The sequence below is a fragment of the Podarcis tiliguerta genome (assembly GCF_965153285.1).
Source record: "Podarcis tiliguerta genome assembly, chromosome: 1".
In the NCBI taxonomy this organism is placed as follows: Eukaryota; Metazoa; Chordata; class Lepidosauria; order Squamata; family Lacertidae; genus Podarcis; species Podarcis tiliguerta.
The window spans coordinates 92,445,449-92,461,449 of record NC_139534.1 but is presented as its reverse complement, the minus strand read 5'-3'; the positions used below and the strand labels follow the sequence as shown (position 1 = coordinate 92,461,449).

The 16,001-nt window shown below is 45.4% G+C and overlaps 1 protein-coding gene across 5 annotated transcripts in view; it reads right to left on the bottom strand.

The window, feature by feature from the left end:
- RPAP1 (RNA polymerase II associated protein 1) overlaps window positions 1–15,721 on the bottom strand; it is a 46,537-nt gene extending 30,816 nt beyond the window's left edge. For 2 of the 5 annotated variants that reach the window (XM_083449737.1, XM_083449741.1), the window contains exons 1-7: window positions 15,598–15,721; window positions 10,161–10,400; window positions 9,292–9,437; window positions 6,809–6,901; window positions 4,503–4,689; window positions 4,030–4,206; window positions 2,947–3,183 (exon numbers count right to left, since the gene is read on the bottom strand). In XM_083449737.1, the coding sequence (XP_083305863.1) occupies window positions 2,947–3,183; window positions 4,030–4,206; window positions 4,503–4,689; window positions 6,809–6,901; window positions 9,292–9,437; window positions 10,161–10,350 (1,030 nt within the window). In that variant the 5' untranslated portion in view covers window positions 10,351–10,400; window positions 15,598–15,721. Of the gene's footprint in view, window positions 1–2,943; window positions 3,184–4,029; window positions 4,207–4,502; window positions 4,690–6,808; window positions 6,902–9,291; window positions 9,438–10,160; window positions 10,401–11,092; window positions 11,201–15,597 lie in introns of all 5 variants that reach the window. The other 3 variants (XM_083449738.1, XM_083449739.1, XM_083449740.1) reach the window with 3 other exon arrangements.
- Between the last annotated feature and the right edge of the window lie 280 nt (window positions 15,722–16,001).

The window sequence follows — 16,001 nt, the reverse complement described above, 5'->3', positions numbered from 1 at the left end:
AACACACCTTTCCCTCTCCTCCCAAGTTCTGCTTCCCTCCGCAATCACATCTTGCTTCTCCTCTCCCAATATGCCATCTCATAAATCCTTTGCTATCAATCTGCTGCTATCCCCACATTTTTTAAGGCTCAAAGGACCTCCCCCCCCCCCATCCTGGTGCAGAGGAAATACCCAACATTTCTCTTCAAGCAGTGCACCTTAACAAGCTATTGTTCTAGCGCCATCCTGCTAAAAACTAAAACCCAATGCAGGAAAGCATATGAAAATGTGGGGGGGGGGGAAGGGAAGCAGCTCTTGCGGAAGTGCTAATCCACCTGCTCTCGCTTCTTCTCCCTTCCCTCCTCTTGCACATTAAAGCTGCTCTCTCAAGAAGAGAAACAGTAAACACCACCCCTTATCGCACCAAACCACACCGCTCAAATCCAAGAGCGATTCAAAGATCTCATTAAGCAGGCTCCACGAGGCAAGGAGACCCAGAGAATATAGCACAACAAAGGATCAGACAGAAGGAAACAGCCAGCGCAAGTATGGGGCCGGGGCAGAGAGGCAGCGGAGAGGTAAAACACTCAAGAAGAGAGGAATGCAACAAGGCGGGAGGGAAAGGAACAGCATGAAAAAAAGAATAAAAGCAGGGAAGTTTCGAATTAAAGCTTACGACAGAGCAGGTCTGCACAAACTGCGGCCAACAGAGCCAGGCACTACTGGCCATGTATCGTGGGCTGCCAGGTATCTGGCAATCCAGAAAGCTACCTTATACCAAGACAGTCCACTGGTCCATCCAGCTCTATATCCTCTGCACTGATTGAAATTGACAGGGCTCTCTCCCACCAGCCCTACGTGGGGAGATGCCAGGGACTGAACCTGGGACCTTCTGCGCTCAAAGCAGATGCTCTGCCACTGAGCTAGGGCCCTTCCCAAGAACTCAGTAAAACCAAGGAGGTTAACTGTCCTCTTGGATCGACTTCATGGGTCGTGGTTTGTTTGTTAAGGGAAGCACAGAAAGCTGCCTTGTGGCGAGTCAGGCTGTTGGCCCACCTGGCTCAGTTATCAGACTGAGGCCTCTCCCAACCCTACCTGGACAACTCAGAGCCTTCTGTCTGAAAGCTCCTGCTCTATCACTGAGCTGCAGCCCTTCTGGAATGCACTTGGAGCTTTATTGTAATGAAATGCTGAGGCAAGGAGCTAAAGAACAGGATCCCCAAACTGACCAAGATGAAGGCCTCAAGAGATTCTGGCTTGACCCCTCAAGGTCTCACATTTGCAACTGAAATGAAGCCCGGAGTGTGCTCTGCTTTCTCTTTACCATTTCTTCCTCCCATCACTGTGGAAATTAAGATGCAAGTTCCTTGAGGCAGAACCTTTTCTCTCCCCGCCCCACCCTCAAATTTTTTTTAAGGCCTTCCCTCATTGTCTGGGGATAACAGAGGCAATGAGCAACTGCTTTTGGCTGTCCTTTAGCAAGAACTGCCTGCAGGTAACTCAATCTGGACCCACTAGCCAGATCACTTAAGCACAGGAAACAGAAAGGGACCTGCAGATACGGCAAGAGTACAAAGGGTATTATTGATCCATATCATCATCAGAACACAACCTCCAGCAGAAGCCCACAGGTCCCTCTTACGGATTTGACTCCAATCTTGAGGCATCATAAACAATGTATTTCCTCCAATGCACATATTATCCCCATTCCTACAATTTGAAGGGGATGGAAAGTGGGTGCCCCTCTAGCCTGCCAATCAACCAATACCTCAAGCTGTGTGCCTTTTAAGCCTAGGTAATCCACACTGAGGATGAATATACCGTAATCTAAACACAGGATTCTTAAACCTCACAGGATTTATCTGTCTTGGGAGAGATTCCAGCTAGCTTTAAGCAGCTACCGAAATCTGCTTCCTCCACCCACAACCCAAGGCCTTTTGTTCACAGCAAGTTCTAGTTTGGAGGAGCAACTCCACTTGGCAGTCAATCTCCTTCCCGAAAGCCACAACAATTTCTCACTGGCTTCACCCAACCCCGCAGTGCTGTAGAAGCCGCAATGGAGACCGAGCTACATTAGCGGCTTCTGCAGCTGCAGCCGCTAAAACCTGTTCTGGCTTATCTTCACTCACTTCTGCAGCGCAAGCAGCCAATGATGTAGTTCCTGGACTCATTGCTAGCATACTTCTTTCTCCAGCCCCCAAACTTCCTACTGTTCATCCTTGTTCTCCAATCTCACAAATCAGATCCTTTTGCTGATTCTTCCTACAAAGCCTCTGCCCGGGTACCTAATTTAACAGCTCCGTTGTTAACTTCAAACGCTTCTGGGAATCAAGATATAAAAGCTAGGCCCAGAATCACCTTGCAGTAAAAATGGGTTTAGGGTCATCTCAGAGTGGACGCAGAAAGAGACTGTAGCTGAAAGAGACTGTGGGGGCAGGGGGAGTCCCTGAAGCGGGCATATGTTCACAAGGAGCAGGTAATGTTACCATATAGTGCCACACAGTGAATGAATCAGCAGCATATATATATATATATATATATATATATGCACACACAAATCCCAAACATATTGATTGTTCCCAAAGGACACGCAGCCTGCCAAGAAGTGAAAGTGAAGGTGCCATTCAAAACTACTCTTATCAGCAGCTGCATCTGTAGTTGCCATACTTTTCATCTCTGCCACCCCTTGCCAGAGAGTATTGCAACACCAGCAAATATATGAAAACTGCCTGTAGCAAGTTTCCCACCCCCTGAGGTTGGGTCAGGTAAAACAGCCTCCTCTTAGTTGTACGACAAAGCAAAATTACGGTCCTGCAATTGTTTCATTTGCACAACAGATTTGAGTTGAGAATACTTGGCCTCTAGAATTGAAGCAGTGATCAAGACCCTGGAAGAACAAGCATGTATATTATATGGAAACTTGGATATTTTGCTCATCCATTGCAACAACGCGTAACTTTTCCTTACCTGTGCTATCCTCCATTCTTGTACCAACTTCTGTTTGCACGGACTCCTCCATGCCCTCCTCCTCTTCCATCACTGGCTTCTGTAACAAAGGAGCTTTCAGAGTTTCTTCTGCTTCATGCTGGGGTCTAGGCTGCGTTTCTGGATGAAGAAGCTTTCCTGGCCTCTCATGCTGCTTTTGGCTTTCTCCTTCCCGAGTTGCCTTACGTTGTGACTTTAAGAACGCAAGTAAACCCGGATCTGATAACCATGAAAATGGGACAAAATACTGTCAGCATTAAAATTCCTCCTTGATGCATGCGTCAATTCTTTGAGTCAATAGTGATTGACGCTATTACAGTGGTACCTCGAGTTAAGTACTTAATTCGTTTCGGAGGTCCGTTCTTAACCTGAAACTGTTCTTAACCTGAAGCACCACTTTAGCTAATGGGGCCTCCCTCTGCTGCTGCACCGCCGGAGCACAATTTCTGTTCTCATCCTGAAGCAAAGTTCTTAACCCGAGGTACTATTTAGCGGAGTCTGTAACCTGAAGCGTATGTAACCCAAGGTACCACTGTATTATTATTATTATTATTAATAATAATAATAATTGTTGTTGACAATATAAAAACATAAAAATGCATAACATAGTAACAAGCAAAACCAATATCCCCACTCATATCCTCATCAGGTCCCCTCCCACCTGGCCTTCAGACAGATGACTGCTTTTCAGGTTGCAAGTTAAAGACACGATATCACATTTGTGTCTCAGAAGCATCCCGTCCAAAAAAATTAATGTAAGCAGCTAACTTCAACAGACCCATGAGGTCTGTGAAAGAGGATTTGCAGTTTGTGTGCCTGTTACAAAGTCGGCTGCATAAATTAAACATGCCAACAGGAAATCTTCAAGCGTGGAAGCGAGTCCTGGGAATGATTCCACATGTCTGAAGCTGGCTTTGCTGCTCTGGACAACGTTCTTTTGTGTAGAGTTCATGTTATGTTTCGTGCTTTCAAAACTGAAGGTAACTGCCCTGATCCTTAAAAATCAGAGGGGGGTTAATCCAAATCACTGAATAAGGTGTACAGAAGTCAGCAAGAAGTTCGTACCTAGCTGAGCCAGCAGTCGTTTCTGCTCCTCCAAGATCTGCTCTTGAGACATGGACTGCAGCTTCTCCAGGTTCTCCTTGTGGATGTTCTGGGCTTCTTGCTCTCCTCCCAGGCTTCCAAGACCTTTCCCAGTGACAATACTTGAACGCTGACTGTGTACACTACCAGCAGGCATATCTAGAAACAAAGGGCACTGTGAGCGGTATTCATAAGCAAAGTTAAACTGACAACATACTCCACTGAGTTGATTTACACTCTGGTGCATGTAGTCTCAGACATTAAGTCCCACTGAGTTCAATGGTGCTTACTCCAATGTAACTGTGCGCAGGATCACCGCCTCAATGCTAGGGCTCACCAGCACAACCTTTTAAGGAGATATTTGCTTCTCTATGCTAATATTCAATAAGCATCTTCAAGGCTTCCATATGCCATCGGGAACTGAGAATACTTGCTCCACAGGTATCAACATTTACCTTCCTCACCCCTGCGGAATTGGGTCTCCATGGCTTCAGAAGGTAGGGCAGCATCTGGAGCTGCTGGTCCTACATTTGTCTGCTCAGCTTCCTCAAGAGAAAGAGAAGATATTTGAGCCACTTCGGCTGCCCTCTTAGCAGCTATCTTCTGAGCAAAGATACTTTTCTTTCCAGCTGCTGATTTTGCCTGCAAGAAGACAAAACAGCAAGTAAACACTCCTATGCCTTTCTCATATAACAAAAAAAACCAATTCATCAACATTCCTGCCACCCACTCCAATTGGGTCAATATGTGTTATCCATGCTGCCTTCAACATGGATTTCTATATTGTGTCCTCAACTGCAAGCTGTAGATTAGACAATTTTAAGGGGGTGGGGGTGGAGAGAGACAGAGTCACAGCCCTTCCTCACTCTTTCCCAGATACGATGTAATATATTTAAACACCAGGAAGAGGAAAATAAATACATTTCTTGACAAAATGCAGCAAGCAAGAAAGCATCTGGTTGTAGGTAAATTCTGGCTAGCTTGTTCCACTCTGCCACTATGATTAATCCAAGAGTCTGCTTATCTGAACGCTTTGCATTTCTGAGGATAAACAGACTTCACTGTCTTGGAAAAGCCATCTCTGAAGATTTTGGGACTGTAAGAGGGCAAGAATTTCACAGTAATAAATTTGATGAATGATGCTTAACTAATGGATTTTAAAATTTGCATAGTGTCTACACTCAGGCTCTATCGGAGACTTACTGACTATTGATAAGAAAAAAAGCGACATGAAGCATATCCACCTTGATGATACTAAGCCAAGAAGCTGCGATGGAAAGAAAAATGATATATTGCTACAGCCAAGATTGCACAGCCGATATGCACACCATGAACTGTGTGGAAACTGGCAGCAGAGTTTCTGTGGATGCAGGTTTGCTTCCCTCCAACAAGAGCCAAAACAGCTGGATCAGCATGCAAAAGCCTGTCTGTGCACGCAGAAGAGACTCTCTGGATCCCGGCCCATGTCTCCCATCAGCATATTAAAAAAAGGAGACAAATAGTAGCACCTTCTATATTCAAAATGGCCAAAACCAACATTGCACACCACAATAGAAAACTTTGCAATGCGCTCGAAAGACTGGCTTTTTTATTTAAAAAAACAAAACAGCATTCCCTGTAACAAGCTTTTCAAATGCTCCAGCCCTTCCAAGTCCATGCTGTCTCCCAGGAGACAAAACTCTTGCATGCTCTCCGTTGTTTTCTGAGCTGTTGCCTCCTAGAGCTCCAATCAGTAGTCTGGTGGGAGTGTCTGCCAATTCTGACTGCAGCTCCCATAGTACAAATGTAAGTGAATAGGCCAGAGGCGCAGGCAAACACAAGGCCACACCTCAGAAACCCCAGAAAAAGAAAACGTTTTGTAGCATGCCAAAAATGCAGTTCAGACTCCCCTGAACTAGGAATAAACCCAGGTAATTTCAGGGCTCTGCTAAGTTTTCATAAATGACAATGGTAGTAAAAACTGGGCAGAGAACCACTGGAAACACACGTAACTGCACAGAAGTAAGGAAAGTGCTTTGTAAAGGGCCCTGAAGGAATGTGATAGATAATGTATTGCATTATCTTACACTTCACTGATGTGAATCCACCACTCACTGCTAGCAGTTATCCGAAAGTTTAGAATGGCTTCCTTCATCAACTTTGGAAATATGGAATAACATGTTCGGTACCGTTAGCCTAAACTTCACCAGGAAGTGGTGTGGCAATGACAAGAGTCACAAAACCTGCTCTATTTCCAGACCTTGCCACCAAGGGCACAAACCAAATCAAGGGCACGTCCCACACTTGGGGTCAAGCTGGTGACCCCTCGAGGAAGTCCCATGGTTGTCATGAGCCAGCCACTGCCTCCCAAAATCCAACCAAAGCCCAACAGTGCCCCATCCATCTAAGCAGACTCATCACACACAACTGAAAATCCAACATGTGCGCTTTTAACGTAACTCACTGCATCCAGTTTGCCAAGTCTCCTATGTAACGCCCTAGAAGCCCCAACACTTCCTCTATTTATTTAAAGCATTTTTGGCTGCACAACAAAGTCCATCAGCAGCAGATTGCATTATGATGAAGCATAATACACAGAACTAAAAGAAGAAGAGTTTGGATTTGATATCCCGCTTTATCACTACCCGAAGCAGTCTCAAAGCGACTAACATTCTCCTTTCCCTTCCTCCCCCACAACAAACACTCTGTGAGGTGAAGGTAAGCTAAACAAAGCAGAAACAGGAGGCGAGGGGCTTGATAAATGTGTTGCTGCTTTTCTTACCTCTGTTTTTATTTCGGACCTGTGAAAGACTCTGGGAAACGCATCTCCAGTGAAGACAGGCATGGTCACGTTGGCAGTGCTTGTGTCACGTTCCTGCCACAAAGAAGACACAATGCCAAATGAATACTGGTTTCATTCATTAAAGCATTACAGTGCTTTACAATGGCTCAGCAGAAGGAGTTTGGCCTTAGACTCCTGCTCAGGTCTTTCCTCAGCTATGAGATAGTAGCTGTTGCAAAAACTCCTCACTTCAGTTTTCATTTTGTACTTGTCTAAGAGTGGCCTGCTTCTAAGAATGAAAGAGGCACTAGGTTCATCAGAATTGGACAAGGACAGTTCCATCCTTTCTCCAGAAAAAGCATAAAATTGTGTCACTTGAGAGATGCGTCACTGAAATACACTTGCCAACCATCAGCACTTCCATGTTTTTTTTTTAAAAACTTTCATTATATATTTTTGAAGACAATGTAGCATAAATTGTAAAAAGGCCAAGAGACCAGAAACAAATTCTTACTAGACAATAAAAACATTATCTTGGCATTAACAAAACCGGTGTTGAATCGTCAGTTAACCCATGGATTTCTAGCAACAAATACAACGATGCAGCTGTGTCCTTCACAAGGTGTAATTTCACAACTGAAGCATATCCGCACATGCCTATATCCAAACAGGCTACTAAATATTTGTAACTTCATTATTCGTAACTGAGGTCAATGAGACTTGCTTCCAGTTAAGGGGGCAGAGAACTGCAGCCTTTCTAACAGAATGACTGACAGCCTCTGTCACATCCAGAGGCTGCTGATGGCAGGGTGGAGCCGAGATACTTACTTGGCCTCCCAGCAGGTTAGTCATGGCTGTTTACTGGGGGTAGGGGAGGTCAGTGCGGTGCATACGCACAGGGTAAGTCAATCTGGGCACCCTCGCCCTGCTCTCTCCTAGAAAGCTGAGGTAAAGGTAAAGGGACCTCTGACCATTAGGTCCAGTCACGGAAGACTCTGGGGTTGTGGCGCTCATCTCGCTTTATTGGCTGAGGGAGCCGGCATTTGTCCGCAAAAAGCTTCCGGGTCATGTGGCCAGCATGACTAAGCTGCTTTTGACGAACCAGAGCAGCGCACGGAAATGCCGTTTACCTTCCCGCCGGAGCGGTACCTATTTATCTACTTGCACTTTGATGTGCTTTCGAACTGCTAGGTTGGCAGGAGCAGGGACCGAGCAACAGGAGCTCACCCCATCACGGGGACTTGAGCCGCCGACCTTCTGATCGGCAAGTCCTAGGCTCTGTGGTTTAACCCACAGGGCTAATAACTGTTAGTGAATATATAATCGGTTATGATGTCATTCAAAATATACAAATAAGCCACCTCAAAATGATTTATATATCATACAACACATCTCACAAAATATTCAAGTAACTACAAGTTGTTATACGTATCAAACAAAGAATCAAACAAATCAAGGAGTAGCGAGGAACGCCAAGCTGTCTCTCAAAGGAAGATGTCTCACAAAAGTGTCAAAAGGACAGTATATCTGGAATAGTTCAACTGTTTCAGAATAAAGTCTTCATCAGTGAATAATTATCAATGAAATATTCATACTAGTAGGGATCATGCTAGTGGGCACTGATCCACTAACGTCCAGCGTGCTGCGTTTGCATTTTTGTAGATTGTTACATTTTGCAACACAGGGGTTTGTGTTTATTCAGATTACTCTGAGTAATCTGCCAGAAGGTCAGGTAAGCGCCTCACTACCACCTTGTCTGTTACCAGTCATTTCAGGACCTCATACACAAATTTCACACCTAACAACTTGTTTGCAACATGGGCTAAGTTCTGCTTGACCTTTTCTACTGGGGCGCACATCCCCAAATACAAAATAAACGTGTCTCATGTCAAATACCAAGGTAATCTTAAACAGATATATGTACCTCAAAACAAGGACATGGTAAAATGCATGTTGGTAAAATATATGTATACACAGTTTTGATAGCCAATCCATGAGTTTTGCTCTTGGGTATATGAAGCCAAGCTCTAGTGTAGCTACTACACTAAAGATCTCCGGCAGCAGGGCTAAGAAGGACCATTGACCTCATAGAATCATAGAGCTGGAAAGGATCCAAGGGTCATCGAGTCCAACCACCTGCAATGCAGGAACCTCAGAGAGCACCTGTCAGTAAGGCGGCACTCACTCCATACAAAGCAGCTTCCTATAAATTCAGTAGTCAGAAGGTGCCTTTGAGCCCCAGAAGGCTTCATTTCCCAGCAAAAGAAGAATAAATTAAACAACAATAAGTAAAGAGGTGTATAATTACAAATTACATAATTTCTGCTTTGAAATGTGTGTGTGCAATATATGGGTTACTCTAAAGGATTATCTCAATTTAATTTTAAATGCATACTGCCCCAGCTTGAGTATTTATCAATAATTACCACAGGTCAATCAGAGGTTTAATCACTATTATTGTAGTTCTTATAAACAGGACGCACAATTATTTTGCTGAAGACAGCTGTGATGTGTTGATCACTGCGATCCAACTGCTCTCCTGGATCCTCATCAAAATGAACACGGGCGCTTCTGAATTTGGATTTTTTGGGAGGTGCTGGTGTCAGTGGAGGGGGCACATCAGGAAAGTCTGAGAGAGAGAGAGGATATGCAAAGCATTAGTAATCTCCAGGTGTTTTATGGTGTTTTAGTATTTTGCTGGAGCAACCCAGTCAGATGGGAGGCATATACAGTGGTACCTCGGGGTACATAAGCTTCAGGTTACATACGCTTCAGGTTACAGACTCCGCTAACACAGAAATAGTACCTCGGGTTAAGAACTTTGCTTCAGGATGAGAACAGACATTGTGCTTTGGCGGTGCAGTGCGAGCAGGAGGCCCCATTAGCTAAAGTGGTGCTTCAGGTTAAGAACAGTTTCAGGTTAAGCACAGACCTCTGGAACGAATTAAGTATGTAATCAGAGGTACCACTGTATATATAATAATAATAATAATAATAATAATAATTAAAAGATGCCCTTAATTCCAACTGGGTTGCCGTCTAGTCTTGACAACAATCTGGCACCAAAAATGGCTGCTTTGCAAACAGAAAGAGGGATGGCTGGGAACAGTAGCAAGTGCAGGCAAGGTTACAGTAAGAAAGCTGTTCAAATATACCTAGCAACTTACAGGCAATGAATAAGTGATTTTGGTTTTTGTTGACTACTAAACCAGCCTTCCCCAATCTGCCGTCCTCCAGATGGGACTGATGGGAGTTGCAGTTCAAAATATTCAAACAGCACTAGGCTGGGGAAGGCTGTACTAAACCATCAATACAAAACAAGATAATTTGAAATGAAAAAAGGTAAACTTACCATCCAGCATCACCACATCCCTGTCATGCTGCAACGGGGGTCTCTCATCCTCTCCACTCCCCAGATCCCCTCTTCTCTTATCTGCTTTCTTTACAACCTTCACCGCCGGAGAAGCTTTCGCTGCCAGGAACTGATTCTGGAACTTCAGCAAATCTGCCTCCGACTCCCCAGGCTTGGGCCTTGACAACATCTTTCTCCTTTTGTAGTCACAGCCTTCCTTTACAGAGCTTAAGGGTTAACCTGAATCAGGTGCAGAGAAAGGGAGGAAAGGAACTTTACCTGGGAAAACAAGCTTTTGACGAATTCTTATTACCCTCTACTTTCACACACTTTTCAAATACCCCGAAGGGCCACAAAGAACAGGACTATTAATGGACAGCCCAGACATGTCAGTGGCCTCCCCCTCTCCCACCCCAATTAAGGTGCCCTGCTCTGACACTCATTTGAAACCGGAAATTTGCGCAGAATAGTTGTTGCACAATTCTCTGCAAACACATTCTCATGCCAAAAAGGGGGAGGAAACACAGTGTTATTGCTGCTGTGGGTGCTATTTTAGGAAGGAGACAGAATACACACACACACACTCTGCAATCCACCTGCCTCTGATGTGACTTCTGCATAAACGGCTGTTTCTAAAGTGCTCCTTCCTTTCTTCTGTTCTTCACAGCACTTTTCCCCCAGTTTATTTATGGAAGCTTCAGACACAGTGGAGGAAATAGTAAGCGAATCCCAACAAAATGGCCAACTTTTTGTATGTACAGTAGCGCTATGGGGCTTCAGGGCCCAAGTGCTTGATATCCTAGAGAAACTGACTTCAAAAGACCGCCACAGAGCAAACTGCAACCGCTCACAGGGAAACATACTTGTGATCAAAGTTTCCTTCTGTCTTTGTCCTCCTTTCAGAACAAAATATGACATATTTGTATACTTGCTCTTACCTAGGCAGCAGTGGCCTAGTGGTCTGAGGTCACAGAGGGTTGAAGACCCATTCATTACTATTTCTGCAGCAAGGTCCCTGCAAGGTCCTTGTCTCCAGTGTCCTAAAAAAGGTAAAGGTAAAGGACCCCTGACAGTTAAGTCCAGTCGCAGACGACTCTGTGGTTGCGGCGCTCATCTCGCTTTACAGGCCGAGGGAGCCGGCGTTTGTCTGCAGAGTTTTTTGGGGTCATGTGGCCAGCATGACTAAGCTACTTCTGGCGCAATGGAACACCAAAACCAGAGCAGCACAAGGAAATGCTGTTTACTTTCCCGCCGGAGCGGTACCTATTTATCTACTTGCACTTTGGAGCTGGGACTGAGCAACAGGAGCTCACCCCGCCGTGGGGATTCAAACTGCCAACCTTCTGATCGGCAAGCCCAAGGGGCTCAGTGGTTTAGACCACAGTGCCACCCACGTCCCTTCCAGTGTCCTACAGCCACTGTATTGCTAAGCATTGAGGAACACCAAAAACACAAGGTGCTTCTTTTTCAAGAGACCGGTGTGCAGGTTCTGTTACATACAAGGGAACTTCATGGAAAACACAATTTAAGTCACTCCAAAAGAAGATACCGGATCACTCCAAATCATTTGCCCATGTGCGTGCACAGAAAATAGTAGCTGAAAGGCAACCTGTGGAGACCTGCATTGATTGTTGCAATGCATCCCTAATTATTAGTATTGTATAATTTATAAAATTGTTGTATAATCTTAGAAGGGGCGTGGTTGTATCATGAAGGCACCCTGCACTTCTAAATTTCCCACTGCTTTACTGCTAAGCAGTCCAATGAGGTCCTTTGTTTTAAAGCACAACTTAAAACTTTCAAGGCACAACTTTAAGTCAGCAACACCCAACAAACATTAACAGACACCCCTCATGTCAGAGTAATCGATACTAGTGGCCCAGAGTGATACCAGAACAGACCTCCTAGCAACTCAACTTTCACAATCTGAAGGCGAAACCATGTAAGGCCCTTGGTCCAAGATAAATGTTATGAAATGCTTTCACATGAAGCATGCCAAGGAAGAGAGTAATTTTATTTTATCTCTTTTCAGAATCAGATCTAGACCTGATTGAAACATTACTGAAAGCAGATATTCAGAAACAGATATCCATGGGAACACCTTTGGTGTAGTGGATAGTTTTTGGGACAGGGCAGGAGTGGCTTGCCTGGTGTGAGAGAGTTGCAGCAATGTCATCCTGGCAGGTGTATCACGGCTGCATAACAGAAAGAGGGGCAGGGCAACGGAGGGGGTTAAGCTGTGTGGGTGCAGCAGCGGGAATGCAAGATTGGTTCCCGCAGTGTACTTGCACAGCCCTGACATCCCCACTGCCTCATCCCTCCCTGTAAGCAGCAATCATGTCTCTGCTGGGAGGCTATTATTACAGCTCTGCCCCACCAGATGAGCAGCTCTTGTTCTAGGACTTTAGAGAGCAGAGTTCAGATCCCCTCTTAGTCATGAAGTTCATTGGGTTGACTACTCACTGTCTTTTGGCCTAACCTACCTCACAAGGGACGCGGGTGGCGCTGTGGGTAAAACCTCAGCGCCTAGGACTTGCCGATCGCATGGTCGGCGGTTTGAATCCCCGCGGCGGGGTGCGCTCCCATCGTTCGGTCCCAGCGCCTGCCAACCTAGCAGTTCGAAAGCACCCCCGGGTGCAAGTAGATAAATAGGGACCGCTTACCAGCGGAAAGGTAAACGGCGTTCCGTGTGCTGCGCTGGCTCGCCAGATGCAGCTTGTCACGCTGGCCACGTGACCCGGAAGTGTCTGCTGACAGCGCTGGCTCCCGGCCTATAGAGTGAGATGAGCGCACAACCCTAGAGTCTGGCAAGACTGGCCCGTACGGGCAGGGGTACCTTTACCTTTACCTTTTTACCTCACAAGGTTGATGTGAGAATAAAATAGGGAGGGAACTCTTGAGCTCCTTGGATGAAAGGTGAGATATAAATGTAAAAATAAATATATTACATAAATACACATATACACCATATATCTGAAGGAGCATCTCCACCCCCATTGTTCAGCCTGAGGTCCTGCTCCAAGGGCCTTCTGGCAGTTCCCTCACTGCAAGAAGTGAGGCTACAGGAAACCAGGCAGAGGGCCTTCTTGGCAGTGGCACCTGCCCTGTGAAATGCTCTCCCATCAGATGTCAAGGAAATAAACAACTTGACATCCCATCAGATGTCAAGGAAATAAACAACTTTAGAAGACATCTGAAGGCAGCCCTATTGAGGGAACTTTTTAATGTTTGATGTTTTATCGCTGCTGCTTCTTCTTCTTCTTATTATTATTATTATTATTGATATTTATATTCTGTTGGAAGCTGCCCAGAGTGGTTGGGGAAACCCAGCCAAATGGGCAGGGTATAAATAAATTATTATTATTATTAATGTAGTAACATATAAATAAATAAGAATAAAATGCAGGCACACTTCATTGGTTGTGCATCTATGCCTTTTTGCCGCTTACACTTTTAAAATAAACATTAAGCCTTCACTTCTGCCAGTTTTAAATAGATAAGGGGCAAATTATGCATCTGTTGCACATCAGCGAGAGACATATACTTTGCTCTCAAGTATTAAAAACAGAGTACAAAAAATTGTGTGAAAAATCACCATTAATACTATTACAAATTCCACCCACCTTATATGTGTTCAAACTATATTCTGTGCGTGTAGGCTGGATGAAGTCCAAAGGGTAAGACTCAAGTTCTGACTAGACTAGAACTTAAAATGCTGCTTGAGATGTGTGAAACAAATTAGGCATCTTTTGATTGTGCATCCTGTATATTACACAACTTTTAGAAGACATCTGAAGGCAGCCCTGTGTTGGGAGGTTTCTAACACTTGATGTTTTAGTTTTGTTTTTAGCTATGCTGTAAATTGCCCAGAGTGGCTGGGGAAACCCAGCCAGAAGGATGGTGTATAAATAATAAAATTTATTACTAATATTAGCATTATTATTATCATTTACACTGCCCTGCTGTGTTATACCTTCCTGCAATTTTCTTCATGCTTTTTTTATCTCCCCACCCCAACCCCAGTGCCGCCACCACCGCTGCTGTGATGTCATCGTCTATGGGATCAGCGTCATTCATTTCTGATATCATGCCATACGATGGGACCAGCGTCACTCATTTCTGATATCATGCCATACGAAAAGGCGCATCAGCTCTGGGCAGAAGAAATCCAGGGCTTGAGTCTTTAAACTACATTTTAAAAAAGGAAAACACACTTAAACTTCTACAGTAGTGCAGAGAGTTCACAGAAGACCACATGCTGCTTCTAATGAGTGTTTGGGCATTGAAATTCTAACCTTTTGTTTTTCTACACGAGTTATGTGCCTATGTCTTTCCATTTGTATTAAATTTGGAATAAGGCTGTTAAATTTAATGAGCAAAGAATATCATGAGGAAGATTACAGCTAAACCATCAAACACTTGTGTATGATATGCAAGTTATTTGGCTACTTGTCCTTGACATTCACCAAAGAAAGTAAAAAATCTATAAAGCAAAATATAATGTGTTCTGCAATATCTATCATCTATCTATCTATTGCATGGTACTTCCTTCCTTTTTTCTGTATACTGCAAACCCAGTACCTTAATTATCAGACTTAAACTTCAAGTCCACTCAGACTGCTGGATCTTCCTACAATCTGCTGCAATCACACACAAGGAACCCATGCAATCAGTTCAACCCATTGCTCTGGGAGGACACTTCTGTGTTTGTTTGAATAAAAGTTTGTATTTAAACGTCTAGTTTACTTTTCCAGCAGAGGCCTCAAATGCAATTCATCACATTTCTTTAGAGGGGGGGGGGGGACTTGTGCTGTTCCTTCCTGGCTCCTGTCTTGCTTCTCCTACTACAACAATGGAGATTTTTTAAAAACAAATAAACAAATAGGCAAAAATCCAGGGCTGAACATGTGCCGCTGCACACATGCCAGAAACCGGTTTTGCCTTTCCTCTGTTCGATTTCTTTTGTCTATGCAGGTACCATTGCCTCTTCTACTAGCCTCGCAGATACAACGGGCAGCCCACAGGCCCCACTCGCCATTAGGGGCCCCTAGAAACAAGAGAATCCGATGCGTGGCAAAGCCCCCTTCAACCAATTCTAACCTGCAGCTGTGGGGCATTTCCCCAGAGAGAGAGAAACCTGCCTGAATGCACAGACAGCCCCATTGCAAATAAAAACGCCATGTTAGGGCTCGTGTCTTTAAAAGGAGTCCACGGCCCGCTAGGACGCATGCTCCATAGTCCCAAGCGTGCGGGGACGGGATGCAGAGAGTTTTCCGCGAAGGAAACGCTCTCTAGGCATGCTCAGAGGCACTTGAAAGCCCGGGTGCCCGAAGAAGCGGGCGGGCCGTGAGTCCCTAGGCCGCCACAACCTTCCTCCTCCGTGCTAGGAAGACGGAGGCTGCCCACCCAGGAGGACAAGGAGGCGATGCCCACTGACCTGTGCTGCGTGGGCTGTTTCTGCCATCCTTAGAGGGCGGCAGCGGCGCCTCCGCTCAGCCCAGCAGCGCTTTGACGCACATGCCTCTTGCTTCCGCCGCCGCCGCCAGGATGGGGAGGGTTCCCGGGCGGCGCGTCGAGACGAGGCCCCGCCTTCGCTGCCATTTTGGGATGCGGAGAGAGGCGGCGAAGGGAAGCCCCGGCAGCGGCTGGGAGCGACCGGCGACCTTGCCCGGGGCACGGGGGATGCACCCCAACCGCATGTCTATCCAGTTAGAAGTTCGTCCCACTGGTTTCCATGCCCCCCCCCAATAGGGTCGCATAGCCGCAGTGCCGGATTTACGCATAAGCTATGTTGTAAACAAAATCTGCCCCTTTTCCCTTATGGGGTATCCAAGAGCCCGT